Source organism: Saimiri boliviensis, chromosome 21 (assembly GCF_048565385.1).
Source record: "Saimiri boliviensis isolate mSaiBol1 chromosome 21, mSaiBol1.pri, whole genome shotgun sequence".
Lineage (NCBI taxonomy): Eukaryota > Metazoa > Chordata > Mammalia > Primates > Cebidae > Saimiri > Saimiri boliviensis.
Window position 1 is genome coordinate 7,140,264 of NC_133469.1, and position 27,987 is coordinate 7,168,250.

A 27,987-nucleotide genomic window follows, 5' to 3' on the forward strand; every position below is an offset into this window, starting at 1 on the left:
CATCCCGGAGCCCCTCCCTCCTGCCCCGGGCTCCATGCCTGGATGGGTACAGCAGCGCCAGGGGCCAGCGGAGCCACCCTCAGGGAATGGACCCTCCTCGGGCCAGGGACACAGGCCTCAAATCCATCTGAGGACCCTGTGCAGAGGAACCAGAAAGAGGCTGGGCACCAGGCCAGAACCCAGAGGCCAGTGGTCCAGGAAAAGGCATAGAACAGGCCCCTGCAGGGACATGGGGGCTGGCTGACCTGCAGAGCTGGAGCAGGAAGAGCCCTGGGGGTGGGGGAGCCTCATGTGCCACCTAAACAGGGCTACGGCGGGCAGGGCCGGGGCGGTCAGGGCAGGGCTAGGGGCGGTGCGGCCTCTGTCCCACACACGGCAAAGGGGCCCAGCCCCCCGACAGGGCAGAAGCCCTGCACTTGAGGAAGGAGGCTGGAGATAAACATCCCGGAAAAACACAGGATGGAAACTGTTCTAAAAAGAAAAAGGAAAAGCAAGGCAAAAACCCAGCTGGTTTTTTATTGAGTATTTAAAGACCTCAGAGCATGAGCCCAGGAGGATGACAGGAAGCTTCTCTCATGTGTCGGAAGCCTGCCTCTGAGTCCCGGCGCCAGGGGACCATCCTGGTCCCCGTCCATCCCACTCCCATGAGGTCGAAGATGTGTCACTCTGAAGTGCTGCCCTCACGAGGGGACCAGCCCTGCCCAAGCTCTCTCGGGTGTCTGCACAGGCCGGCAGCTTAGCCCAGAGGTGACCAAGTCCACCCCCAGCTCTGTCCCTTCCTTTCAGATGGCCCTGGACGGACCCCTGAACCTCAGTTTCCCCACTTGTAATGGGAGCTGCCAACATCACCCCAGGAGTGACAGAGGCCTCATGAGGCTGCAGAGGGCCCGGGTCAGCCGGCCCCACCCCAGGCCTCACTGCAGCTGCTGCAGCCCTGGTAGGTGTGGGGGTTGCACAGTGCCCACCCTGTATGCAGGGAAGGGATCGTGTCTGAAGCTGAAGCTCCACATGTTGCCTGAATTCTGAGAATCCGTTTTGTCCTCTTGCTCACCCCAGACCCCAGGCCCTGGCGGCGGTCTGTCCTCTTTGCTGGAAGCAGGGTTATAAATAACTTCCAATTTGCAGCTCCATGGGGCTGGCGGGGGCGCGTGTCCTATGGCCCAGGTTGCTGCCAGCCTCTGCTGGGTTCTTGGAACAGAAGATGGAAGGCCTCAAGGAGGCTTCCATCCAGAGCCGCCAGCCGCGCCTGCCACACAGGTGCCTGCCCAGTCCCTGCTGCCCAGGCCTTGTGGCATTTAGTCTCCATTCAAGTCTAGGTAGCCCAGGGGCAGGAGAGGAGGATGAGGGGCCCGAGATGTGACAGGGGCAGGACACGGAGGGGGGCCACCAAGCCAGGGAAGCGGGCACCCTTAAACACAGAGCATGGGGGGGCAGGAGGAGCCGAGGGACCCAGGGAAGCAGGCACCCCCAAACACAGAGCACGGGGAGCCAGAGGAGCTGAGGGACCCAGGGAAGCAGGCCCCCCAAACACAGAGCACGGGGAGTCGGAGGAGCTGAGAGACCCAGTGCTGCTGCCCCTGGACGGAGCAGGTTCCCAACATTTGCCATCCATGACCTGGGCGCTGAGAGCTAGTGTGTTGGGCCCCTTGTGCCTGCCAGGCGGAGGAGGACTGAAGATGTGGTCCTGGCTGGGGGGGTTACGGGCGAGTGAAGGAGGATCCAGATACCCCGGCTCTCACTGCTGCAGCCGCCTTGCGAGCCCAGCGCTACGGGCGCCTCGTCTGTGCCTGCTGCAGCCGCGCTATGCCGCCATCCACTGCTGGGCCGGGCACACCAGTCTGTCAACTCTTGTCTCTGGGGTCCTGGGCCCTACCAGCGCTGCAGCCATGGCTTCTGGAAGGACACCAGCCTGGCTCAGGCTGCCTGGGAACGTTAGACATGGTGCCTGAAGGCTGAGCATCCGTTTTTTTCTCTGGGCCCTTCCTGTGGGATTCAGTGGATCGCTCAGAACATTAGTGGATGCTCAAAGACACAGTGATACAGGGTGCAGCCGTTGGAGGCGGGGCCTGGGCCAGGTCACCCTTGAACACAGCATGCTCAGGATTGTAGGGAGGCGCAACCCTGGCCGTTGAGCTGTAACCAAAGAAATCACATCCAAACGCCTGGAACTGAGTCCCCCGCAGTTAGGAGAAGTGCCGAAAATGAGGGGCTCCAACTAGTGAGGACACGCACAGCTTATCCGCAGAGATGCTCCCCTCGCTTCAACCGTTTCAAAACCAGAGGAGGGAACCTTCCAAGAGAGGCGCTTTCTCTGATTGTCAGACAGAGCACACGTGCAGTTGAGTCGAGCTTGGCGGGGTCTGTCCTCCTTTACACCCTGGAGATCCCGGTGGGGTGTCCACAGCAGCTTCTCCACTCCTGTGTGCTCACACACCGACACTCCCTCTCAGGAAGACCACGCGGTTGGGTTGCAGCTGGTTTTGTACATTTTGGGGAGACAGGAGTTAGAGGCAAAGGCGTACCTCCGTGCACTTAAGGTGGACGTTGGTTTGATCTGGGACAGGGGAGATCTCCAAGGTGAGGTTTCCAGGGCTTAGGTGGATTCAGGGATTTCCTGACTGGCAATCGGTTGAAAGAGTTGAGCTTTGTCTTAAGACTTAAGAAATCAGTAGAAAGGAATGCTGGAGTTGGGATGGGCGGTTGTGGAAACCACGGTGCATGTTATGGAGAGGAAGAGAGAAAATGAATGTCTCTCTTAGGACCTTAAAAGGTATCAGACTCTTAGTCAAATCTCTCTTGGACCCAGGAAAGACCTAGAAAAAGGAGATGCAAATTTTCCCCAAGAGAGACGGCTTTGCAGAGCCATTTCAAAATATGTCAGAGTAATGTTCTTCGGGGTAAAATATTTTGATTTCCTTTAGAGCCTGCTCTGTGTCATGTGATACTGTATCAGAGGCAGGCTGGAATTTGGTATCTTACTGCCGCAAATAATCCATGTTGTCAGCCTTATGATCTCTCTTTTAATGATGCTGCTGGTCAGTTGAGCCTAAACTCCAAAAGGGAGGAGTGCGTGAGGGATGTCTTATCTCCCCTCATCATGGCTGGGGGTTCCGCTTGTCAGGTTTCCCTGTGCCTACCCTTGGCCCATGGGGGTATCTGTTCAGTTGGTTGGGGGGCTTAGGGTTTCACTTTGGGTTTAGAGCTCTCTGCCAGTTAGAAAGCACCCCATTCAGAGGCCTCTGCACCTACCCTTGTCACCGGGTGCGTCCGTCACCACTGGCCAACCTTCCTTGTGGCTCCAGAAGCTAAGAGGAGGGCGGGGCCTGGAAATGCAGATGCCTTGCCCTGAGTTCACACAGGCCCCAGGTGCGCCCCGGGAGTTGGAAGGGGCTGCTGAGCAGGGTCAGCACAAGTGGCCACGGTCACTCCTACTACTTTCAAAGCTCCCTCCAGCGGGGAGGAGGAGGGGGCCCCTGAGCCGTGGGCAGCAGGCAGGATGGCATCTGAGGCTCCGGGGGTCTCTGCCCAGGAGGGGAAAGCAGACAAGCGTAGGTTTCACTGTGCCTTTGTCTGCTGGGGCTGCTATAACGAAGCACATAGACTGGGGGCTTAGAAACCACAGAAATGTGTTTCTCACAGTTGTGGAGGCTGGAAATCTGCGATCAGGTGCCATAGGGTCAGTTGTGGTGAACACTGTCTTCTGGTTTGCAGACGACTGCCTTCTGGCTGTGTCCTCACATACTGGAAGGGATGAGGGGCCTTTCTTATCCTTTCATAAGGCATGAATTTCATTCATGAGGGCTCCACTCATGGCCTAATCAATCACTGCCCAAAGGTCCCACTTCCTAATATGATGACTTGGGGGTTAGCTCTCAACATAACTGCAGAGGGGCACAGACTTCAAATCATAGTACATGACGCTCAGGTGTTTGAATGGGTGGATGGGGAAAAGGATGGATGGATGGACGGTGGGTAGATGAATGGATAGATTGATAGAAAGTGGAATAGTATTGATTCACCAAATCAGATAAGTAGATGAATGAATATTAGATGGTGAATCAACTTTTGAATGGATAGATGGATAGGGGATGGATAGATGGTGGACAAGTGGATGGATGGATGGATGGATGGATGGAGGAAGGATGGCTGGATGGATGGACAGATGGATGACGGATGGACAGATGATGGACAGGTGGGTGGATGGATGAAGGATGGATGGATGGATAGATGGGTGAATTGATGATGGTTGGATCGATGGATTGATTGATGGATGGATGGATAGATGGTGATGGTGGAATGGAATGATGGTTGAATGGATATATAGGTGGATAGATGGATGGATGGAGGATAGATAGATGGATGGACGGATGGATGGATAGATAGATGGTGATGGTGGAATAGAATGATGGTTGAATGGATATATAGGTGGATGGATGAGTGGATTGATGGATGGGAGGATGGGTGATGGATAGATGGATGGATTGATGGATGGATGGATGGTGATGGTAGATGGAAGGTTGAATGGACATATAGGTGGATGGATGGATTGGTAGAGGGTCAGTGATGGATGAGTGGATTCATGATGGGAGGATGGGTGGGTGGTGAATGATGGATGGATGGCTGAGTGGATAGATGGATGGATAGGAGGATAGGTGGGTAGATGAATGAATGGTAGCAGGTGGATGGATGGATTAGTGGATGATGGGTGGATGGTGCATGGATAGTAATGGATGTTTGAATGGATAGATGGGTGGGTGGGTGGATAGATGGTTGGATTGGTGGGGGACCTGTGGATGGATGGATGGGGATGGCTGAATGTTTCCTGAGCCTAGCTATGAAGCCTCCTGTGAGCCTTGACGTGTCCAGGTCCTCGTGAGGGCAGCGGGTTCCTGGGAAGACAGTCAGAGTTGTCAGCATCTGTGTTAATTTTGCCATGGCTAGCGCCTCCCCTTGAGGTAGTGGCAGTCCACTTGTAAACAGGACCATCCCCGGGAGCTCACCCTCCTCACCCACCCCCCAGTGATGACCCACAACCAGCAGCACTCAGCTCCTACACACCTAGCTGGCCTCAGGTCACCTCCCTAAGTGAAGGAGCGCCCCACCTCTCGGGGGGGAATGTGGAGCTGCCCCACCCGCCATGACCCTCCTTCCCTGGGCTGCCCCAGGCTCCCTGAGTGCCACTCCACCAGCACGTAGCCCCTGGGGCCTCCTGGAAACAGACAGGAGGCTCTTTCCTTTCCATACATTAAAATTAAAAACTTCGGCTGCCTCTCCTGTCTTCCCTTTTAAATAGCTTCTGTCAGTTCATAGGAATTTGCCCCAGGAACATGATTAGAGTGCTTTTTTTTCTTCCACTTACATGTCTTAACCTTAATGAAATAATGAACAGGTAGCTCATTACAGTGGTGGCTTAGGGGTTTTTTTGTTTGTTTTTTTGTGGTTTTTCTCCCCTCTCTCATCTGATTCGATTACCCAGACTTGGAGTGTTTCCCACTGGTGCGGTCTGGTGCCCTCATCACAAAGGGAGACTCTTCCATTCTTGAGCACGGTGGGGACAGGTCCCGGAGCTAATGAATCACTCTCATCAGAGAGCCATCTTGAAAATTAATACATTCTACTGTAACTATTTAAAGAAAAAATAATTATCGGGACTGTTCTCACTAAATCATGCTGTCTAGAAGTTGTAGAAAGAAAATTTTATCTAATTTTAAGATGTGATCTGGGTTTTGCAGATTTTTCTTTTCTTGACTGATTAGCAGCTCACCACTGAATAGCGAGGACCGGAGCACGCTGCCCGTTTCTCTGCTTTCCTGGACGCTGGCCTCGTGTCAGCCTCATGGATCCCAAGGCCTTGGCCCTGTCTTGCCCCCCCCCCACCCCGTGAGGGCCAGGTCTTCAGGCTTCTTACCTCCCCCTGGCTGCTCTGGGGACGGTGGCTCTCCCTGCCCAGTCCTCCCTGGTTCATTTCTAAGTAAGCTCTTTCTTAGCTGAAAGGAGGATCTTGACTTCCCAGTTTCTGAGACACAGTGCATCCTGATTTAACAAAAAAAAGAAGGCCGGGCACGGTGGCCCATGCCTGTAATCCCAGCACTTTGGGAGGCCTAGGCAGGTGGATCACCTGAGGTCAGGAGTTCGAGACCAACCTGGCCAACATGGTTAAACCCTGTCTCTACTGAAAATACAATACTCCAGCCTGGCCGCAGAGCAAGACTGTCTCAACAAACAAAAAAAGAGAAAGCCTTTGTTGATGTGCCGCGGCTTCGCTGCTAAGCACAGGGAGAAATGGCCTGTGTGTGTCCTCAGTGTGGGAGACTCCAGCCTCTGCACCTGCCTCCCAGGAGGACCCAGTGCCCACAGAAGTCCTCAACTGCAAATGTGCGGAACAGCTAGGGCAGTTAGGGAGGCATGGTTTTCAAAAATGTGCGGAAACCTCCCTCTGCCTCTGCGCTTGGTATGCGGGGGGCAGTGTGACGCAGGTGGACATTGACAGGGCGCCTGGTCTGACCCCACCCCCGGAAATGGGGTGCCTCTCACCCACCTGCAAACCCCACCTCTCGGGTCCCCCTCCGCCTGGCCTGCTTGTCCTCAGGGTCTGAGTTCTGGGCGGGATTTAGCAATTCCCGGACTTGGGACACACATTCACCCCAGAAAAGGCCAGCCTGTACCTTCAGACCAGGCCAGAAGTACAGGGCCAGGCTCCATCACTGAGGAACCTGCGGAGACTTGAGAGCAAGTCCTCGGGTGGAGACCAAGTGGCCACGTGAGATGTCGCTGGGACAGACTGGCCCCTGCGCATGGCTGTAGATTAAATCTTCCATCCCCAGCCAGATTTGGGGGGCCTGGGGGACGCTCTTCTGGGTCAGACACTGCCAGAGAGCGCGGCCGCCCCAGTTCAGACAGTCGAAAGTGTTTCTGATGCTATCTGAGCAAGCGCCCACAATTTCTCCTGGAATCCCACTGGTTTGGTTCTGGATGATTCATTTTCCCAGCTGTTGAGTACAGTAAGCAGCACTGCGTGTTCATGGAAGTGAGGAAACAGTTTATTCCCAAGGGAAACCTACAGTCCTGCACAGCATGGGACTTGGGTGTTGAGTTGAGGAATGTCATGGCCAAGGTCCCAGGTGAAGGAGCACTGTGCGTCCCCGTCCATCTGTCCCCTGGAGTAGCCTGCATGTTCCTCCCTGGGGCGTCAATCCGGGGAAGGGTCATGTGGACAGTTGGTTTCTTCCTGTTTCCTGGGTTGTGAGGTTCTCAGGTTTGGGGTTGGGCAAGGGCACCTGGCCAGGGTGTGGGCAGCAGGGGCGCCTTCCCGAGCTGCTGACTCTTTCCGAGATTGGCTGGGGCTTCCTGGTGCAGGAAACAAATCAGCAGGCCCTTTGGCGTCACCAGATTCTTGGCGAGTGGAGTCAGCGTGGCTGGCTTCAAGTTCTGCATACAGCATCGCTGTCACTAGCAAGGGCTTTCAAGCACCACGGGGCCACTCAGCCACCCCATCCGTGGTCACGCAGACAGGACGCAGAGGATCAGCTCTCGAGAGCACATAGGCTGTTTGGGGCTTCCACAAGCTGGGTCAACTGGGGTCCACTCAGACCCTCAGCCCCACCTGCCCCGGACTCCAGATCAATAGAATCTACCTGCTTGCTGCACTCCAGGGTGGAGGGACCTACCTGCTGCGCCATATGTATACATTCGCCTTGTTCCACTCGGTGAGCTCCAGGGCGGAGGGACCTCCTGCTGCTTGCTGTGTGTATACATTCCCCGCGTTCCACTTGGTGAGCTCTGCTCTGACATACTTAAGGATGTGTTGCATGAAGGCGTCTTAATAAGCACGTGGCTTTGTTTGTTGTCATCACACCTTCTATTTAACCCAGAGCTGTCCCGGAAGGCACTTTTATGAGTGGGTTCCTGATTACCCACCTAGGATGTCTCCTTCAGATGAAGACAGGCTTTGCCTTGCAGCGTGAGTAAGCGGGGCTTTAAACGGGAATAATCCAGTTATCACTGTGACTGTGAGCAGAAGAAACTTTCATTGCGTATTTACAGCCGCACTTACTTCTAACGAACTGCTCCGAGACCGTGAGAGGGAGGCCGGGAGTGCATGGAGTGTGTCCCTGGTGCAGCACCCACAGCCCCGGAGAGCGGCTCCCGCGTCCCAGGGTCACATCTGGCTGCTGCCACCTCTTCCTGTTGGAATTCACACCGGGTATTGGGAGCGGATGGACCTTTACAGGGTGTGAATGTCTGCATGAACAGGAACATGGTACACACACACACACCATGCATACAATCACACCCCATACACACACACCATACACACACACCATACACACACCCCATACACACACACCTTACACACATACACACCCATACACACACACCATACACACACATACACACACCATACACACACCATATACCCCATACACACCATACATACACCATACACACAGCGTATACACACACACACCCCCATACACCCACAGCATACACACACACACCATACACACACCCCATACACACACCATACACACATACCATACACACACCTCATACACACACATACACACACCATACACACACCCCATACACACCATACATACACCATACACACAGCCTATACACACACACACCCATACACCCACAGCATACACACACATAGCATACACACACCCCATACACACACCATACACACATACCATACATACACCTCATACACACACACCATACACACATACACAGCCATACACATACCCCATACACACACACCATACATACACACACCCCATACACACACACACCATACACACATACACACCCATACACACACACCATACACACACCCCATATACACACACACCATACACACATACACACACCATACACCCCATACACACCATACGTACACCATACAGCCTATACACACACACACACCCATACACCCACAGCATACACACACACACCACACACACACCCCGTACACACACCATACACACATACCATACACACACACCATACACACACACACCACACACCATACACACACACCATACACACACCCCATATACACACACCATGCACACACACACACCATACACACACACGATACACACCATACACACACCCTATACTCACACCCCATACACACACATCATACAGGCACCATACACACACACCATATGCACACACCCCGTACACACACCATACACGCACACACCATACATCCACATCCCACACAGTCACACACCATACACGCACACACCATACACACAATCACATACCATACACACACCCCATATACACACCTCATACGCACATACCATACGCACACACCCCTACACCCACACACCATACACACCATACACACAGCCCATACACACACCACCTCACACACACTACACACACACCCCATGTACACACACGATACACACAGACCCCATGCACACACGCCATGCATACCCACAGTCCATACACACACCATACACACCATCTCATATACACACCATACCCACCACCTCACATACACACCATACACACACCACCTAACACACACACCACATGTGCACATACACGGGCCCCCCAGATGGCATTTGGAAATGAGTGCCCTCCAGATCACACAGGACATACCTGCACTCTGACATGGCCATTGCAAGCACAGCCGTTTGGAAGAGGTCGCTGGCCAGCATTGAATCCCCCAGGCAGGCACACTTCTCACTGGCCGCAGAAGACTTGGACGGCATGGCGTGTCTCCCTGTCGCCTCACAGTCCTGATGGCATAAAAGACAAGCAGGATTAAGGCTGAACGTTCCCCAAGCCTCCCTCGTGTGAAGCCTCAGAAAAGACAGACCCAGGAACCCCGAATGCTGGTCAGAGGTGCCTCCATGCTGGCCATCTGCAGGAGGCACCGGTGGGCTCCCCCTCGCTCGGGCACGGTGCCCCACGCGTCTCACCCAAGCAACCACCCTGTTGTGTCTTCAGCTCCATTCAAGGGTCGCCCAACTGTTTGTGGCAAATTGGACTTTCAGCAAAATGATTGGGAGCCTGAACCATTCTGTGCTGAGGACCTGTGGCCAGCCAGCCCCACCCACCTCCTGCCTCTCAGCCCTTTCTTCTGTGAGGCTGTTGGCACGGTCACAGGCCGGTCCCCTACGAGACTACAGGGAGAGCCCGGCTCCTGCCCTGGCCTGGAGGCCTCCTTCCCTGAAACATGGTCCCAGCTGCACTGGGCAGTGCCCTCTGCACTCTGCCCTCCTGGTGCCCAAGGTTTCCATGCTGCCACTGACAAGGATCTGGGCACAGCAGCTGCGTCATCCCGGGGAGCGAGGAAGGCCTGGGAGATGGAGCCTGCGCCTGGGGAAGCAGCTTGAGTGTGCACCCAGAGGGGACCCAGAGTGGTGGAAGGTGCAGGCCCTTCTGTAGACCTGAGGACTCACTGCCAGCGAGTCAGGTGGCCTGGGGGATGATGCACATGTGTGGGTGGTGAGTCTGGGAGGAGACACCCTGCAGGCGTGTGTGCATGTGCGTGGACCTGCAACTGTGTGTGGTGCACATGTGTGTGCCTGTATCTACGTCTGTGAATGGCTTATGTGTGTGTGATGAAGAGCATGGCGTGGGAGGGACCCTTGGAGGAGTATCTCCAGGTGGAGAAAGCGCTGCTGGCCCAGGCTGGGCTGGGCTGGGTCTCGGGGGCTGTGGGGTCCTACAGAGGCTCAAGATCGGTGAGACCCTAGGTTCAGCCGGGACAAACCCAGTCTGAGATGCCCTCCCGCACCCCCTTTTCATCTGAGGCAACAGCTCCCTGGCTCCCTTCTCCAGCACCCACTCCTACCATCCTGAGCACCCACTCCTACCATCCTGCGGATAGGCTCTGCAGACACAGAAATGCTTGAGACCCTGTGCCCTTTACTGCCATGTCCTTTACCTCCATGCCCTTTAATCTCCATACCTTTTACCCCATGCCTTTACCCCCTGTGCCCTTTACCCTGTGCCCTTTACCCCTGTGCCCTTTACCCCATGCCCTTTACCCCCATGCTCTTTACCACCCATGCCTTTAGCCCCCGTGCCCTTTACCCCTGTGCCCTTTACCCCTCATGTCCTTTACCCCATGCCCTTTACCCCCATTCCCTTTACCCCATGCCTTTACCCCCTGTGCCCTTTACCCCTGTGCCCTTTAGCCCTGTGCCCTTTACCCCTGTGCCCTTTACCCCTCATGCCCTTTACCCCATGCACTTTACCCCCATGCCCTTTACCCCATGCCTTTACCCACTGTGCCCTTTACCCCTGTGCCCTTTAATCCCGTGCCCTTTACCCCCATGCCCTTTAATCCCCATGCCCTTTACCCCTGTGCCCTTTACCCCCATGTCCTTTACCCCCATGCCCTTTAATCCCCATGCCCTTTAATCCCATGCCCTTTACCCCATGCCCGTTACCACCGTGCCCTTTATCCCCATGCCCTTTAATCCCCATGCCCTTACCCCATCCCCTTATCCCCCATGCCCTTACTCCCCGTGTCTGTTACCTCCCATGCCTTTTATTTGTCATGTGGTCAGGAACGCCCCGCCCCCGGGTTAGCCCATGTGGATGGGCGATGACATTTTTTGCCCAGAGCCCAGGTTTCAGTGACCATCACTCACGCTACCTCAGGAAGCTCTGTCAGCTCCTGGGGAAGCCCCTTCCCGTCCCTGAAAGCTACTGTGACATTGGGACCAGAGGAGAGGCCTCCTCACCCGTGCCTGGGTGAAAGAGAATTGTGAAATGTGCGCTTGAAAGGCTTCTTTGTCCCCACCCAGGACATGGTGGCTGGGCGCTGTGCCTCTGACCGCCTCCAGCAGGAAGTGGGCTGGGGTGGGCGAGCCCGGCTCCTGCCAGCAAACAAAAGGTGTTGTGTGCTCAGGGCCAGCCGGCTGGTGCCCTCGGGAGGGCCAGGCCAGGGACAGGGCAGCCTGCTGCCTGCTCGTCCATTTGTTCTGCAAGTGCTGAGAGCAGGCAAGCCCACATAGTGACCTGTGTGCATGTACATGCATGTTTACATGAGAGTATACATGTTAGCACATGGGTGAATACACATCTGTGTGTGTACATGTGTGCATGTATGTGCTGCACCTGTTGATACGTGTTTGTGAGCATGCATTTAAATGGACATGTGTGCATGTGTGTGTGCCTGCAGACCTCTGCATATGGTGTATATGTGTGTGTAACATGTATGTGTATGTGATGTATGTGTGTGATGTATACATGTGTGTGATGTGCACGTGTGTGTGAACATCAAGGTCCCTGCTGAGCTGGGCAGTGAAAGATTTGAGGCCGGACCATCTGTCCACCCTCTCACAGCCTGCCCTGCCGATAGGTCAGGCCCTCGGACGCCACCCCCCCTGCCCAGGTGTTCTGGGCTGTGCCAGCCCCATTCCTGATGGCTCAGGCCCCACCGTGTGCTGCAGAGTGTGCCAAAGTGGGCAGGGCAGATGCTGAGACGCCTCCTTGCAGCAGCTGAATGGCTCCTCACCCGAGACAGCCCCATCCCTGCTTCCGCCTCTTACAGAAGAAGACAATAGGCACTGGGGGCCCAGGGGGGTTCTGAGGCCCCATTCGGCTCAGGATGAGAGCAGGAGCCACACTGCCCTGAAGACCACCCCAGGCACCGTGCTTAGGACAGATGGGAGCACACATAGGCATTTCTTTTAAGCCACACTGGACAGCCGCTGCCTCTCATGTCCCTCAGCGTTGGTGCCAGAGAAACACACCCCAACACACACAGGCGCGCGCACACACACACACACACATGCACAGACATGCATACACACATGCACACACACACATGATGCTTTCTATAATTTATTCAATTCTTTTCCCAGCCATTGCAGGGGGATTTCTGGGGTTGGGGAGTGTGTGCTTCACCTGTAACTTCCTCTAGGTTTAAGGTTCGTATTTGTGCATGTGTGAGATTTTTCTACCATGTTTACTGTCACCCAGAATGATGCATCGGGGATGGGAGACAGCTGCTGGTGGCTTTCTGCAGGAATAGGGAACAGATAGGAACAGAGGCCCTGGGAAGACACCCAACAGTCTCCAGCCATCTCCCTCGTGGCACCATGCCCCTCTTGGCGCTATCCCTCAGGTTTGTGGAAGCACAGCAGGTGGCTGGGACTCTCCGAGGGTCTGGGAGCTGCTGCCTGGGTGGTTTGTTCATCCTGGAGATGTCCCGGGAAGCCGGGAGGTTCCCTCAGGAGCAAAGAGCACAGTTTCTTTCTCGTGGGGGAAGCCACTGATTCTCAGCTAGAGCTTCCTCACCTGACTTCTGGTGAATGAGGGCTATCCCATGTCTCCTGGTCCCCTGGCTGTCTCAGCTGGGTCAGGCTGCTGTAGCAAATCTCTGCAAACTGAGGGGCGCAAACAACACGCGTCTATTTCTCACAGTTCTGGAGGCTGGACGTTCAAGATCACAGTGCTAAGAGGTTTGGGTCCTGGTGAGGATCTGATTCCTGGCTCGTAGACAGCATCTGTTTGCTGCGTCCTGACATGCTGGGTGAGGAGGGGGATGAGGGAAGAGCAGGGGCCGAGAGAGAACACGCTGAACTCTCCGGAGTCTCTTCTTTTAAGGACAGGAGTCCGGCGGGTCAGGGCCCCACACTCATGGCCTCATCTAAGCTTCCTCACCTGGAGGCCCTGTCTCCAGATCCAGGGCTTAGGCTGCATGGAGAGGATACTCCATCCACAGCACTGGCCTGTAAAGGGGCTGGTGCTCCCATGCCGGGCTGCGGGGTGCCACCTCCAAGGCTGCAGGTGTGGAGGGGCCTGTGTGGGGTAGGGCAGGACCGGCCGGGACACAGCACCCCACAGCATCCTCTGCGTGGGTGCTGTGACATGTATGACCAGTGCACCTTGACTCGGCTCCACTCCACTCACGCAGGCCTCATCAGAACCAAGGACCAGAGCCCGGTCATTCTGGCTGCAATGCTGTCCAGAGGGCCCCCGACCTCCCAGACCTGCCTCCCCTGCGATGACCCCAGGGCCTGCACCCTCCTGGGGTGAGGAATGAGCTCACCCCCAGGGCCCTGTCCTCAGCTACCCACTGCTCCTACAGGGACAGCCACTGCCTGCAGGCCAGCGATGTGATTGGCGGGTCCTGTGCAAAAAGAAATGTGGGGCTCTTGTTACAAATTATTCAGAATTTCAAGACGTGGGAACCGCAGAGCATTGTCCAGGTGGTGGTCCTGCCCCACGTGGGACCATGGACAGCAGCCTGGGTGCACAGCCACGAAGCCCGCCAGCCGCGGGTCTGGAGGACAGCGTGTTAGCACAGGGGCGTGCACACACGTGCATTTGCAGAGCTGTCTATGCAGTCGTGCACACGTGTGCACACACATGCCTTTGCAGAGATGTCTATACAGTAGCCATTCTCCTCCTGTGCTAAGGAATCTCGGGAACTTTTTGAAAACAAGTATCCTGGGGAAGTACAGTTCTGGTTTATGCAGATTGAGAGTATTGTGCTTTATTTAAAAAAGGAAAAATAGGTGACATGGAAGAGAAAACCCAGGAGAGAGGAGGAAGCCAAGGGTTTTGAAGTGTGGTGAGAGGGACCGGGGTTGCAGATGGGAGCTGGGGGCTGGGGATCATGAGGACCACTCTTGCCTTGGGCCTGGATGTCCACGCAGCCCAGCCTGGTGTGGGTGACAGGGAGCCCTTCCCCATCTACAGGGCTGGCAATGGAGGCAGCCCAGACACTGGGTTCTCTGCATCCCTGGGGCCAGTGGACCCATCAGACACTGAGCCCCAGGAGGGAGGGATCTGAAAGGAAAATACAAAAGGGCTTCCCGTGTAAATTGCCCACATCTGACAAGGTGAGTTCCAAGCTGCTACTCAGAGCAGTGAGGACCCCGAGGAACTGTGCGTGAGCGAGGCAGGGCAGGTGAAGGCCCCCATGGCCTCCCTGCGCCGGCGTGAAGCGAGCCACATGCAGTCCATCCACTTTGCACGTAGCGTGGGGTGCGTGACTCTCACCAGTGAATGCAGTGTCTGATGAGGTCATCTGTTCTCCTAGGGCCTTAAACCCAAACCTTTTTTTTTTTTTTATTTGAGACAGAATCTCACTCTTGTCACCCAGGCTGGAGTGCAGTGGCACAATCTTGGCTCACTGCAACCTCTACCTCTTGAGTTCAAGCGATTCTCCTGCCTCAGCCTCCTGAGTAACTGGGATTACAAGTGCATGCCACCACATTTGGCTAATTTTCTGTATTTTTAGTAGAGATGGGATTTCACCGTGTTAGCCAGGATGGTCTCAATCTCCTGACTTCCTGATCAACCTGACTTGGCCTCCCAAAGTGCGGAGATAATAGGCGTGAGCCACCCTGCCCGAATGACCCAAACTTTCAAACTTCTTTTTCTTGTGAGATCCAAAGTTTTCCCTGATTTCCAACCCTAGGGTTAAAGTTGGTGGTAGAATCCTGTGTTTAAGTGTGCATGTTTCTAACTGAACTTTGAACTACGATTGCCTGGCAGGTATCTGCATCTCACCTGAACGCCTGTGTTTTTCAACTGGATTGCAATCTCTGTTTATAGGTCCAGTTTTAATAGAAGTAATCATGTGTGCATTGGGAAGGACTATTTTTTCCCAGTTTGAGAAATGACTGATCGTTTTCTTGAGGTTTCCGCAGTGAAGCTTAAGTCGATACAGTCACATGTAACTCCTTGCTTCCCAGCCTTTCTGGTAGAGAGTAATCTCCAGTCTGCCTAATCCTACAGCCACAAAATGGGGTGGGCCTTCAGGGAAGAGAGAAAGTGCAACTCTCTGTGGCATAGAAGAAGTTGCTGTGGGCTTCGGAGTCCCTGTGCTGGTGGGAGCCAGTGACCCATCCACCTGGCCCCTCACCACACTCCCCGCCCTCTGCCCTGCCCAGGGGTCATGATGAGTCACGTCCTTTAGTCTTGGAGCCTTGATGTGGCTGGTGCGGGGCGGGCCCCGGGGTCAGCCCGAGTCGTGGCACGGGTGGGGATCGGGGCAGGGGTTGCTGTCACATCCTCCCGTCAGTGACGGGCACCAGCTCTCCACCCCCCGCCCTGCCTCACTCCAAGCAGCAAGCCTGGGCTCCCTTGGTCCCCCTCAGGCACAAGCTGTCCTTGCTGCCTCTGAGGGACATCCTGGCCGGGAACCCCCTCCTCTGGCTTTTTCCTGGCACTTCAGTGTGTTACAGACAAGAGAAAGTAAGGCAGCCGGGCTGCAGAAAGGGCACGGCTCCACAGAGGCATCTCCAGCCCCCTCGGTCACTTCGTACTGCTCCATGAGTGGCCGAGGACGGAGCAGGACTCAGGGAGGAGGCACTAAACCAGGAAGCCAGCAAGCCGGCGAAGCCTCAGGGCCCAGCATCCCTGCGTGAGGGTCCCTGGGCCCAGCCATGCCAGGCACTGCCTGAGGGCTCTTCCAGCCAGTGCCAGGACCCAGTCCCCCCAGTAACACCCTCACGACCCATGAGAGCAGCACGCTGACTGTCTCTTTTCTCCCACAGCAAGAATTATCAAGACCAAGCAGTGGTGTGACATGCTTCCGTGTCTGGAGGGGGAAGGCTGTGACTTGTTAATCAACCGGTCAGGCTGGACGTGCACGCAGCCCGGCGGGAGGATAAAGACCACCACGGTATGTGGCCCTTGGCGTCCTCGTGGGTATGCTGGGGTGGGGGCTTGTGAGGCCTCTGATGCCACCCTGGCTCTGAGGGGGCAGGTGGCAGCTGCTCACTCCATCCTCGGGCAGAGAGGCCCAGGGCCGGTCTCCTCCGCACCTCCCTCTTGGGGGCTGGATTCCTGACAGTCCGTCCTGGGACAGCCTCTTGTCGCCATGGCGCGGGCACCTCGTGTCCGTGGGCTGCAGATGCTGGGGCTGGTGGATCTCGGTGAGTGACCGTGTGCTCGCTCCAGGGGCCTGGGCTGGCCCTATAATCTTCCCAGGTGTCTCGGGAGAAGGCTCTGGGAACAGCAGGAGAGCTGGCTCCTAATAGAATCACTGGCCTGTGGTGACCTGTTTTCAAAGCTTTCTGGAAAGGTTAGTTGAGCTCTTGAACTAAACACCGTAGAATTGGAAGTTACAATCCCAGTCGCGTGATTGCATCTGAGTTTTCTTATGGATGGTAAATTAGCACTACATGAGATTTCACACTTTACCGTAAATTGGTTTTCCGAGAGATGATGGTTTCTCATAACTTGGCCGTGAGAGACTCAGTGGATACGGGCTTGCTGCTAATTCCATCCTAATGGTCACGTTCTCAGATTAACGCGCGCCTCCAGCCCAGGTCTGATGCAGGCAGTGCCCCCCCACCTGCCCAGCTAGGCTCCACCATGGCGCTGACCCCAGGCCTGATACAGCAGCCCCCCGCCCCAGCCTGCCCAGCTGTGGCTCCACCATCGTGCCGAGCGCCTGTCAGACCCCATCCCGTTCCCGCATGGGTGGTTGCTGTTTACGTCTCTGTGTGGCCCCTTGAGAGGGTGGGCCGCCTGGCACAGGTGCTGGGCCTGTGGGTGCTGCTGCCCGTCCCCTTCCAGCACCTGTGCCTCTGTGCGTGGTACGTGGATTCATGGACTCACCGAGCATGGACCCCAGGCACATGCTGAGCTTGCGTTTCTAAGATCACTGCTTTTTTGTTTTTTGAGACGGAGTCTCACTCTCTTGCCCAGGCTGGAGTGCAGTGCCATAATCTCGGCTCACTGCAACCTCCACCTCCTGAATTCAAGTGATTCTCCTGCCTTAGCCTCCCAGGTAGCTGGGACTACAGACACCCAGCAGCACACCCAGCTAATTTTTGTATTTTTAGTAGAGACAGGGTTTTGCCATATTGGCCAGTCTGGTCTTGAACTCCTGACCTCAGGTGATCCACCCGCCTCAGCCTCCCAAAGTGCTGGTATTGCAGCTGTGAGCCACCTCCCCGGCCCAAGATCACTGCTTTTGAAAGTGCAGGCAGTCACCCTATTAGTGGGTTGTGGAATTACTAGACCACAACCAGCATTTAGAAGGAGGAAGGAACAGAATGAAAATGTGGCAGTGCGTGTGTCTTGAGGGTGAGCGCCCGGTGATGGAGCGCACGCCTGCTCACACGTGGTCACATGGGAGAAGCATTTTTAGTAGAGACGGGATTGCTATGAGAGGCCGGAAATCCACGTCCTGTGGGGACTTGAGAGAAACTGATCACTGCGGTGGATTTCCAGGCACTGCCCTCAGCCGGCTTTGCCCTGTGGACATCCACCTACCCTACACAAGGAGACCCTGGGTGGGGAAACCTGCAGGTTCCGCCGAGGTGTGGGCAGTGCCCCTTCTTGGCCCGCACTCTGGCTCCTGCTCCTGGGGGAGGGGCCTAGAGCTGCTGTCCCCCCTCCCTCTCATTCCCCAGCTTTGCTTTGGCTTCCTCTGCCCTTGATCCGGGCTCACAGACCTGGAGAAGGAGGGCCAGGAAGGGCTGGTGGGGCCAAGGGGAGCAGGTCTTCTCGACACAGATGTTCCTCGGCCAGGGCTGTGTACTGCACATGTGACTGGCTTTTGGAAATACTCTGATCAGTGTTTGCACTGCCACGTTTTTGGAATGTTTATGTATCGCAAGATACTTGTCAGTGAGCTGTGCCATTTCCTAAATCAGAATCAACCGGCTAGATGGAAATCCCATTTGCACATTCACCAGCAAGCACCGCATTCTAATTCTGTGCTGCGTGAAATCACAGTTGTGGGGGTGGAAAAATTCAGTGGGGTTTCTGTGTGGTTCTCTTCGGGAACTTGTATTTCATGGAAACTCACTCTACTGAGAGCCCATTACCCCAACGTGAGAGACTCTGAGGCTGTGCAGACAGCAGCGGCCACTGATCTCGTGGGGGCTTGGATGTCTAAACCCCACCCCGACCAGCCTTTCCAGGAATGCGGCATCTGCATGCCATCCCAGGGGCTCCGCTGGACCCGGATGGGAGGACACACAGGTCTCCTTGGGGCCTGGCCACCCAGGATGCTGTCCCGCCTCTCGTCTTGCCGTAAACTGCTGCTGGCTCGGGCCGGGCAGCTCGTGCTGTCAGCCTGCCGGCGAGTTCTGGAGGTCAGACTCGCCACCGATGGATGATTCACATCACCTACCAACCCTCTGGAAAAGCTTCTGTGGTCGTCTTGTGGCCAGGGAGCTCCCTGTGAGCAGCTTCTGGTTCTCTGGTGGTCTTGTGGCCAGGAGCTGTCCCGTCAGCATCTCCTGGTTCTGTGGTCGCCTCGTGGCCGGGAGCTCTGCAGTCAGCATCTCCTGCAGTGCTGAGCTTTGTCCACAGTGGCCTTGTTCGGGATTTACGAACCAGCTTGCCACAGGGAGGGGCTTTCTGGCTGCGTGGCCCCTGACGCAGAGGGTGGCTTGCCTTGTCCAGGCCACTGTGCCCCTGCGCTTCCTGCAAGCCTGGAGCCTGGAGGAGTTGCCCATGACAGAACTGAGCTCAAACCGCGAGGTCTCTTCATTCTCGGATGCTGAGGACCTAGCATGTCAAACGTGGCCCCACTAACAGATCCATGGGAAGCACAGACTAGGACCCTGCCTCGGAGCACCCCAGCGTGAAGAAGGAGGTGCCAGCGCTGGGCTCCAAGCCCAGCCCTCCCGTGTCTGTGCCAGTCCACCAGGCGGCCGGGGCGGAGGAGTGCATTCCTGTCCTGGGATCTCAGGGCCCAGGGAGGCCCTGCCGAAGGACAGTGTCTGTGGCCTGTGCCCGAGCCCTGGTTCTTGGAGGAGCCAGGGAAACAGCAGCTGCGTGCACCAGGGTCCCAGTTAGAGAGGATAGGATGCTCACACCTCCTTCATGCACTTTCTGGAACCCCCTGTAAGGTGACGGACACGAAACAGGGAAAATGGCATCCTCCTTTGAGTGCAAACTCAGCAGGACAGGTCTGGAAGGACGGAAGCGGGTGGACGGGGCTGACAAGCAGAGCTGAGCCGCCGGAGCAGTGTGCGTCCCCACCTCCACCCGGACGCAGGCAGCACTGATGGGCTCCTCCCAGCGTGGTAAGAGGCGGGCCCAGCTGAAAGGCTGCATCAGAGACCCTTGGTCCACCCCACCCGGGCACCTGGCCTCAGCTCCCTGTGGAACCCAAAGAAGAATGGACTCCCAGAGGCTCCTGCTGGAGAGGGAGAGAGCTGGGCGACGCCGGACGTTGCGGCGGAAACACGGCCAAGTGCGCCAGGAACTTCTGGAAACCAGGCGATTAGGTGAAAATCAACATTCTGAGATGGCAGTCCCACTCAGCTCCCCGAGGGCTCAGTCAGGAGACAGATGGCTTCTTTCTGGATATACTTCCTGCCTGTGTGACCTGAGGCCGCTCCGTTCTGAGTGGCTGGAAATGGCAGAAACATTATCTCAAGGTCCTGGAGGCCAGAAGGTCTGAGATTGATGGTCAGGGCCCTGCTCCATCGGGAGGCTCTGCGGGAGGACCCGCCGTTGCCTCTGGCAGCTCTGGTGGCCCCAGGTGTTCCTTGGCTTGTGACCGCAGCACGCCACTGTTTGCATCCGTCTTCATGTGGCCCGCTCTGTTTGTCAAATTTCTTTCTCCCTTCTCTGATAAACACTCCAGCCACGGGATTTAGAGTCCGTTCTAAATCTAGGATGATTTCATCTTAACATCCTTCACTAGTCACATAGGAAAAGACCTTGTTTTCAAATCAAGTCAGATTCTGAGGTTCCCCAGCGGACATGAACTTTGGGGGCCCCATTCCACCCACTGAACTCACCAAGCCCAGATCAGAACCCCAGGTGCCATGAGCCGGGGGCCGCAGGGCCCTTCTGTCCCCAGACGGCTGTTCAGCTCCGGGCTCCTAAACATGGTGGAAAGCAAAGGTCACTGTTTGGAGAGAGAAACAAAACCAGAAGAAGCCAAAGGAGGAGGAGCGAGGAACGGAGAGGCCTCAGGAGCCGCTGAGGCAGCAGCGGAAGGGCAAGCACACCAGTGAAACCACAGCTCAGGCTCAGAGAGGGCAGAACGCATGTGGGCACAGGAGCAGGCGGCAGGTGTGGAGGCTGGGGGCCGGGGGCCGGGCGGCGAGGGGGCTCAGGTGCCCTCATCCCCCCTCTGGCTCTCAGCCTTAGGGATGTGTGTGGCCAGTGGAAAGGTGCAGTCATGACCCACACACTGCCTGGAACACTGGCTCTGACCCCTGAGCCCTGCAAGCGTCATTATCCTAAGCCTGTCCTGCCGGAAAGAACAGAAGAGCCCTAGACCGGGTGAGGAGCTGGGCCTGCTGGCTGGGCCCAGGCACCTCATGAGACAGAGGTGAGCCTGGCCGGCAGGCCAGCCCCAGCCACAGACGTCACCTCTGAGTTAAGGTGCTATTAGGACAGGGCCTGTCAGGGGACTGGGGAAAAGGGGAGGGAGAGCATAAGGACAAATACCTAATGCATGCGGGGCTGAAAACCTAGGTGGCAGGTTGATGGGCGTAGCAAAACACCACGGCACGTGTATACCTATGGAACAAACCTGCGCGTTCTGCACATGTATCCCAGAACTTCAAACTTAAGAGCGTGAGGAGCGCGTTGGGAAATTGTGCACGTGCACACGGGTGCATGTACACGTGGCAAGGTGCGTGCCTGCATGTCCATGGGGTGTACCCACAGGTACTGCACGCCTGCGTGTGTGTGTCGCAGCAGGATGTCGCAAACCCAGTAGAATGTTTGGGATATCCCACTGAGGCAGTCTCTCAGAAAGCAGACAGGAGAATTCTCTAAGAGGAGCAGTAACTAGGCAAGGGAAACAACAGCTCATCAGAAGCTTGATTCGGGATTCTGAAGGATACGGCACCCTGCAACAGAGGAAAACGAAGCAGAAATTATCAAAGCACTGTTTTGTGAAAACCTCCCCAGATCTCAGGTGTCGTCTTCCGCTGTGAGAGTACTCACCGAGCCCAGAAAAATGAATGAACACAGCCGCGTCCTAAAGCATGCCACCACGAAATTTCAGGCCATGGGAGATGAAAAAAGATCCCCAAAACTCAGAGGGAAAAACTAGGTCATGGACAAAGATGCCCATAGCAGAGCGTCACCGGATTCTCAGCAGATGGCCGAGGCCAGAAAACAGTGGCGCCAGGTCTTCCAGAGTGCAGGCTGCGACTCCTGACCTGGAATTCCGTCACCGCTGGAACCTGGAACCGGCCGTTGAGGGTGCAGGGAGAACAGACCCCTGCCCTGGGCATCCCAGGAAGAGCCCTGCACAAAGCTGTGCTGGGGAAATGAGGGGAAGGGTCAGGGGACAAGCGGGGTCCCCTCAGGAAGAAGGCAATGAAGACACAGGCCGTGGATGCTTCTAGCAGGAGTTTGCACATGAATTCCAAATATGTAGACATTCAGGGAGGGGAAAACATGAAGGTTTGTCTAGGAAAACAAGCAAAAATGCCCTGAGGCTCCAGCGTGGGAGTGTTGGGGAGCTGTGGCCGAGCCGGCACCGCCTCATCCTGGCCCGTTGCCCACCTGTCAGGCCCCCTCCCTGTCGGGCACTGCAGGTGCCATTGGAGAGGTCCAGTGCTTCTCAGGAAGCACAGAGTAGGCACAGCCCCTGCCCTCCAGCAGCCACAGGAGGGTTATCATCACCAGGCACAGCTTCTGAGGGGCATGATGGCCCAGCTGAATTGATCAGGGCACAGCCAAGGAGCGTCCACCCAGGTGCTCTGGGCCAGCACCCTGGAGAACCCGGCTTAGGTGTTGAGAGGGACCAGGAGGGAGTCAGGCCCCAGGCTGGGCAGGGCCCGTCGGCAGGTCCCGGGAGCCATCTGTCCTGTGTGTGATGGCAGAGGACACAGAGCCACTTCATCCGGGAGTGAGACGGAGCTGCCTCACGAGCCTGTGTGGGCTGTGGAGCCCGTGGCCTTGCATGGCTGGGGCGGGGCTGCTTCGGACGGCAGGCCGTGGGCTGAGCAGGAGGCAGGCCCGGGGGGATGTGCGGGTGCCCTCCCCCAGACGCAGGCCGGTGAGAGTCAAGGTGGTGTCAGTGCCCCTGTGAGTCCCCGCCTGACTCTCCTTGGATGCCTGTGGCCACTTCCTGCCCTGGCACAGCAGACCCTCAGCCCCAGTGCAGCAGCCATCAGTCAGCAAAGGCCAGGGCTGCTGATGAAGGAAGAAGGGATCCCTGTAGCTGATACCAAGCTTCTGGGGGGGCAGCGAGGAGGCTCCCAGCAGGAAGGCGGTGGCTGTGGTTGTGGAGGGAAGTTAAGAGTGTCTTGGGAGAAGATCCACAGTCACCAGGCAATGAACTGCATGCAAACAGGGAGGGCGGGCACAGCCTGGCAGAGCTGTGTAGGTTCCAATCCCCCGAGCGCCCTGTGTGCCCCGTCCCATGCCCACCAGGACCCTGTGGTCCATCTTCTCCCCAGAGCACAGCCAAGCCAGGGCCTTGGACCCCTCCCGCACAGCGACCCTGGTCCCAGCCAGGCCTCCCACTGGCCCCGCCTCGTGAAGTCAACCAGGAATCCAGGCAGCCTTTTCGGATTCTGGTAGCTTCTTAGGTGACTGCAATGGCCAGGGGAGAGGAAGAGGCAGGAGGGAGAAGAACTTCCCCTCCCCTCTCACAAGCCTGAGAGAGCAGGGTGGCGGGAGGCCGAGATGGGCTGGGGACCCCAAGATCCATCTGCGTTCTCTCCCAAGGACATTCTCTCCGCTGGGCAGACGGAGCAGGGTCCTTAGCCAGAAGTGGCCTGGGACCTGCACCTAGCTAATCTGTGTTCTGCACAAACAATGAAAAATCCTAAGTCGTTACTCTGATCCCTGTCTGCAGTCCAGTTTGCGTTGTTTTGAATCACCGCTATTCATCACCACCATAATAGCTGGACGTTTTCATAGATTCTGTGTGTAAACAAAAACGCGTACAGCGGGCGCCACATCAGCTGGCATTGTAAGCAGTGACATTCTTCATTTTCTCAGCAGAAATGAGCCCAGAAACAAAAAATGGGTTTGAGCAAACCTGCATGATTTCTGTCTGCACTTTGGGCCAATTCGTAACGGGGGCCGTTGCTCTCGGGGTGTTATTGACCGTAATTGCGCTGCATTAAGCTCCATCTTCCTTAAAGCAGCGTTCTTTGAATCGTTTTAAATACATAAATGGCAAATGGGCGAAATGTGAGGACACTCCCCTGGTGCAGAAGGGAGGACGGGGTCTGGTGAGGAAACCCAGTGAGTGTGGCGGAGCTAGGGATGTCCTGGTACCTGCGGTGGCCAGCGGCCTGTGTCCGAAGGCTCTGTCAGGTTGGATGGCGTGAGGGTCAGGCTTAAGGGTTTGTCTGAGGGACACGATCAGTGCCTCCTCTCCCTCCCCCTGCCCTTGCTTCCCTCCTTCTCCCCAGCACTCCCATCCATCTGACACGGTTTTGATGCCAAGTCAGAGCCTGGGATGCAGAGATGAGACACGTGACCCCACATCTCAGGGACGCCCCTCCAGAACCACCGGAGGGTCGCTTTTTGTCGCCGAATGGGCCTGTTGTGTTGGCTTCTGAGTCTAGCACATCACTGGGAACCGAGATGGAAAGTGATTGGTGAGGCAGCGGCAGACAGCACCCTGTTGACCTGGTGAGGACTCCGGCAGCGTGCTCGGATCCCCCGTGCGCAGTCAGGAGATAGAAGGGTCCTAGAAAAGCTGGAGACCGTCTTCTGTCTATGCAGTGGTAGGGATCTTGGTCTCCAAGATGTGGGGAGACGCCCCATCTTGTTGCTGGCAGGGCAGCTTCCCAGAAGCTCTCGTTATGTGATCAATGGAAACGCAGCGCCTTGGCCCTCACCATGCTGGCACCTGGGCACGGAGCCTCCGCGGCGTTCCCTGTACTCCAGACGTATTTCTGAGCAGCCCCTTCCAGGGCCTGGCTGTGGGCTGGAGGAACCCTGCTCACAGTGCCAGTCACAGAAGGGCCTGGAAAGGCTCCAAGGCCTGCCCCAGCCCCCGGGGGCCCTCTCTGGGTGGATCCCAGAAGAAGCACTTCTGGTACCTGCCTCAGGTCCCTGATGTACCGTGGAGTCACACCCACGTGAAGGGATGAGGAACCCGAGGGCCCTAGGGCCGCTGTCCCCTGCTGGGCCAGGCTCCCGGGCAGCCAGAAGGTGGATGCGAGCTCCGTCTTGATGTGTGAGGTTTTTGGGATGCTGGACTTTCACATGGCTCTGGAATCTGCACACTCCTAGGGGAAGGATGGGGTTCCGCCTTATGGGGCCCTCCCCATAGAGGAGCCAGTGAGGAGCAAGCGCCCTGGCCATTCTAGAGCCGCCTGGGCCACCACCTCGACGTCACCATTCAGCTGCCCACTGCCTGTGATGTCGGGTCCCCACGGAGCTGTTGGCACTGGTGCCGCTATCTGACTCCAAATCTCATGAACTGGTTGGCAGAAGTACCGGCAAAGTGCTGGAAAACGTGTTTTTCTCCTACTGGTTTATAATCCTTGTAATCTTATGGACGACATCGCTTAGAGATTAATTTTTTGGTAAAGGACAAAGGTGAACTTATTCCTTCCTGCCCATACTGTGGAAAGTAAGATCAGGGCAGGGCATGGTCTCACACCTGTCATCCCAGCGCTTTGGGAGGCCAAGCAGGTGGATCACTTGAGGTCAGGAGTTCGAGACCAGCCTGGCCAACATAGTGAAAACCTGTCTCTACTAAAAATACCAGAATGAGCCAGGGGTGATGGCACGTGCCTGTAATCCTAGCTACTCGGGAGGCGGAGGTAGGGGAATCGCCTGATCAATTGAACCTAGGAGGTGGGGGTTGCAGTGAGCTGAAATCACACCACTGCACTCCAGCCCAGGCGACAGAGTGAAACTCCATCTCAAAAACATTTGTTTTTAAAAAGAAAGTAAGATCAGCATGTAAGATGGCAACTCATGGCCGGGTCCCCGTCCTGGTGAGGTGCTGTCTCCAGGCCCTAGGCCACCCTCCGCCTGGCCCAGCCTGGCCCGAACCCCAGGTTCCAGTCATGCTGGACCAGTTCCTTCGTCATGGCCCCTATGTATGCCATCTTCACGGCCAGCATGTCCAAATGTGCCCCATTCTCAGCCCAGCTCTTCGGACCCAGAGAGCAGCACGCAGGAGACGCGGGCTCTGCCAGCCAACCCCTTCCAAATGCCTCCTGCGTCCGCAGTGGGAATGAGATGCGACGTGTGGCGTGGGCATTTGTTAAAGATCGGTCTTTAAAAATGAAATGGGAGGATTTGTCCTTGCATCCAAGTTACTTTAAATGTCAGCTCCCCATTAAACCCGAGAAGTGGTGGGTGGTACACATCCTTGGAGGACACCTCTGCCCCGTCGTGTTTATAGCGCCGGTGTCCTTACCACTGTGGCTCTATCACTGGGCCCCTTCATACGTGGCTTCTTCCTGAACTGGAACATAGAACTCAGGCTCTACAGGCGTTAGGTGTGACTGAACCATGCTGCGCCTCCCGGGCAGACAGGCCCCTTCCAGGGACGCAGCCGCTGTACCAATAGGACTTCCTGGGTCTGATCCCACTGTCCTCCCTGTGCCTGGAAGAGGGACAGCCCTTTGGCATGCTAGGGTGGGAAACAGGAGGAAGTCAGTTTACCTGTAGAGCTTCCATTTCCTCATCTGTAGAAAGGGGTAAGGGTACCCCAGACTTGACCCTGCAGGGTCCTGGGATGGTGAAAAGGAAAATGATGGACGAGAAAGGTTTCTAAGGCCCTGATGGCCCTCTTGCTTGCTCCTGCCCTACCTAAGGCACAGACAAGGTCTCTGTGTAGGAAAAGGATTCTTATTTTCCACATATGGCACCTTCTTGAATATTCTGGAATTTCCACATCCCCGATTAGAATTCGGCATTAGAATGAAGTCAGACCCTCAGCAGCTTCTTTGGGAAATCACCATCTATCTGGTCATTGGTGCTGTGCGCAGGAGAGACCTAGGGTGCTGGTTACACTGTTGCTGCAGGGGAGACCCAGGGTGCTGGTTACACTGTTGCAGTAGGAGAGGCCCAGGGTGCTGGTTACACTGTTGCAGTAGGAGAGGCCCAGGATGCTGGTTACACTGTTGCAGTAGGAGAGGCCCAGGATGCTGGTTACACTGTTGCAGTAGGAGAGGCCCCGGGTGCAGAAACCAGAGCAAGACTGAAGACTAGCTCCCCACCATGCCTCATGGTTGGTTCTAGACCAGGACTGATTGACCTCTGCCTATTTAAAAGGGCATTTTTTTTTAAGCCTCAAAGTGAAAACTCAAGCATGAGCCTGTAGGGAAAAAAAAAAAAAAAAAAAAAAAGCACTATCTATGGAAAGCAGTCCTGTCCTAAAGATTTAAGGGCAGAGGTAGCTCTGAAAATAGATCTCTGCAGTAAACAGACGAGACTTTTATAGAACGCGTCTGCTTGTTGATGTCACAGAGATGGGCTGTGTGGCTGTGACCCGGGAGCCAGGAACCCATGGCGAGTCAGGCCCTGGAATGAAGGCAGACATCCAAGGGTTTGAATGAAATCGACGATGGATACAGGGACACCAACAATGTAAAAGAAGTGTTTAGTTGTGTATTGGGAGCTGCAAACAACATAAATGTAACTGCAGAAAACCAAAACAGTGATATGGGGACTAATCCTAAAACCAAGAGATAATTCACAGAAAAAAAAAAAAAAAAAGGCAAAGAAATGGAGCCAAACAGAGAGAGAAGTTGGTAGGTGTAGGGGATGGAGGATGAATATCTAACTGAAGACTCATGGATGCTCCTGAGAGGGGAACCTCAGGCATGAACAGAAGGAAGAAGCATATTAGAGTGAAAAACACAGTGCTGGAAAGAAAGTTACCTGAGCTGGAGGAAGCCAGCCGCCAATGAAAAGCAAAACACAACCAACCACCTAGCCATTTTATGGTGGTATCTTTGAATTTCAAGAACAAAGGAAACCCTCGTGATTACCATCCAGGCCTTTTGAGACCACCTCCTTTTTGCATCTCTCACTTTGGAAAGTCTTGAGTCCCAGAGTCCTCTTGCTTTTGAACTAATAACCCTGACTGGCACCTCTGTAAGGGCGCTTCTATTCGGCCTT

At 55.7% G+C, this 27,987-nt stretch overlaps 1 protein-coding gene across 4 annotated transcripts in view; it reads left to right on the forward strand.

The window, feature by feature from the left end:
• Positions 1 to 27,987, forward strand: part of TAFA5 (TAFA chemokine like family member 5) — a 228,897-nt gene that overhangs the window by 170,191 nt on the left and 30,719 nt on the right. For all 4 annotated transcript variants that reach the window (XM_074391021.1, XM_074391022.1, XM_074391023.1 and 1 more), the window contains exon 3: positions 16,497 to 16,624. In XM_074391021.1, coding sequence (XP_074247122.1) covers positions 16,497 to 16,624 — 128 coding nt within the window. The remainder of the gene's footprint in view (positions 1 to 16,496; positions 16,625 to 27,987) is intronic.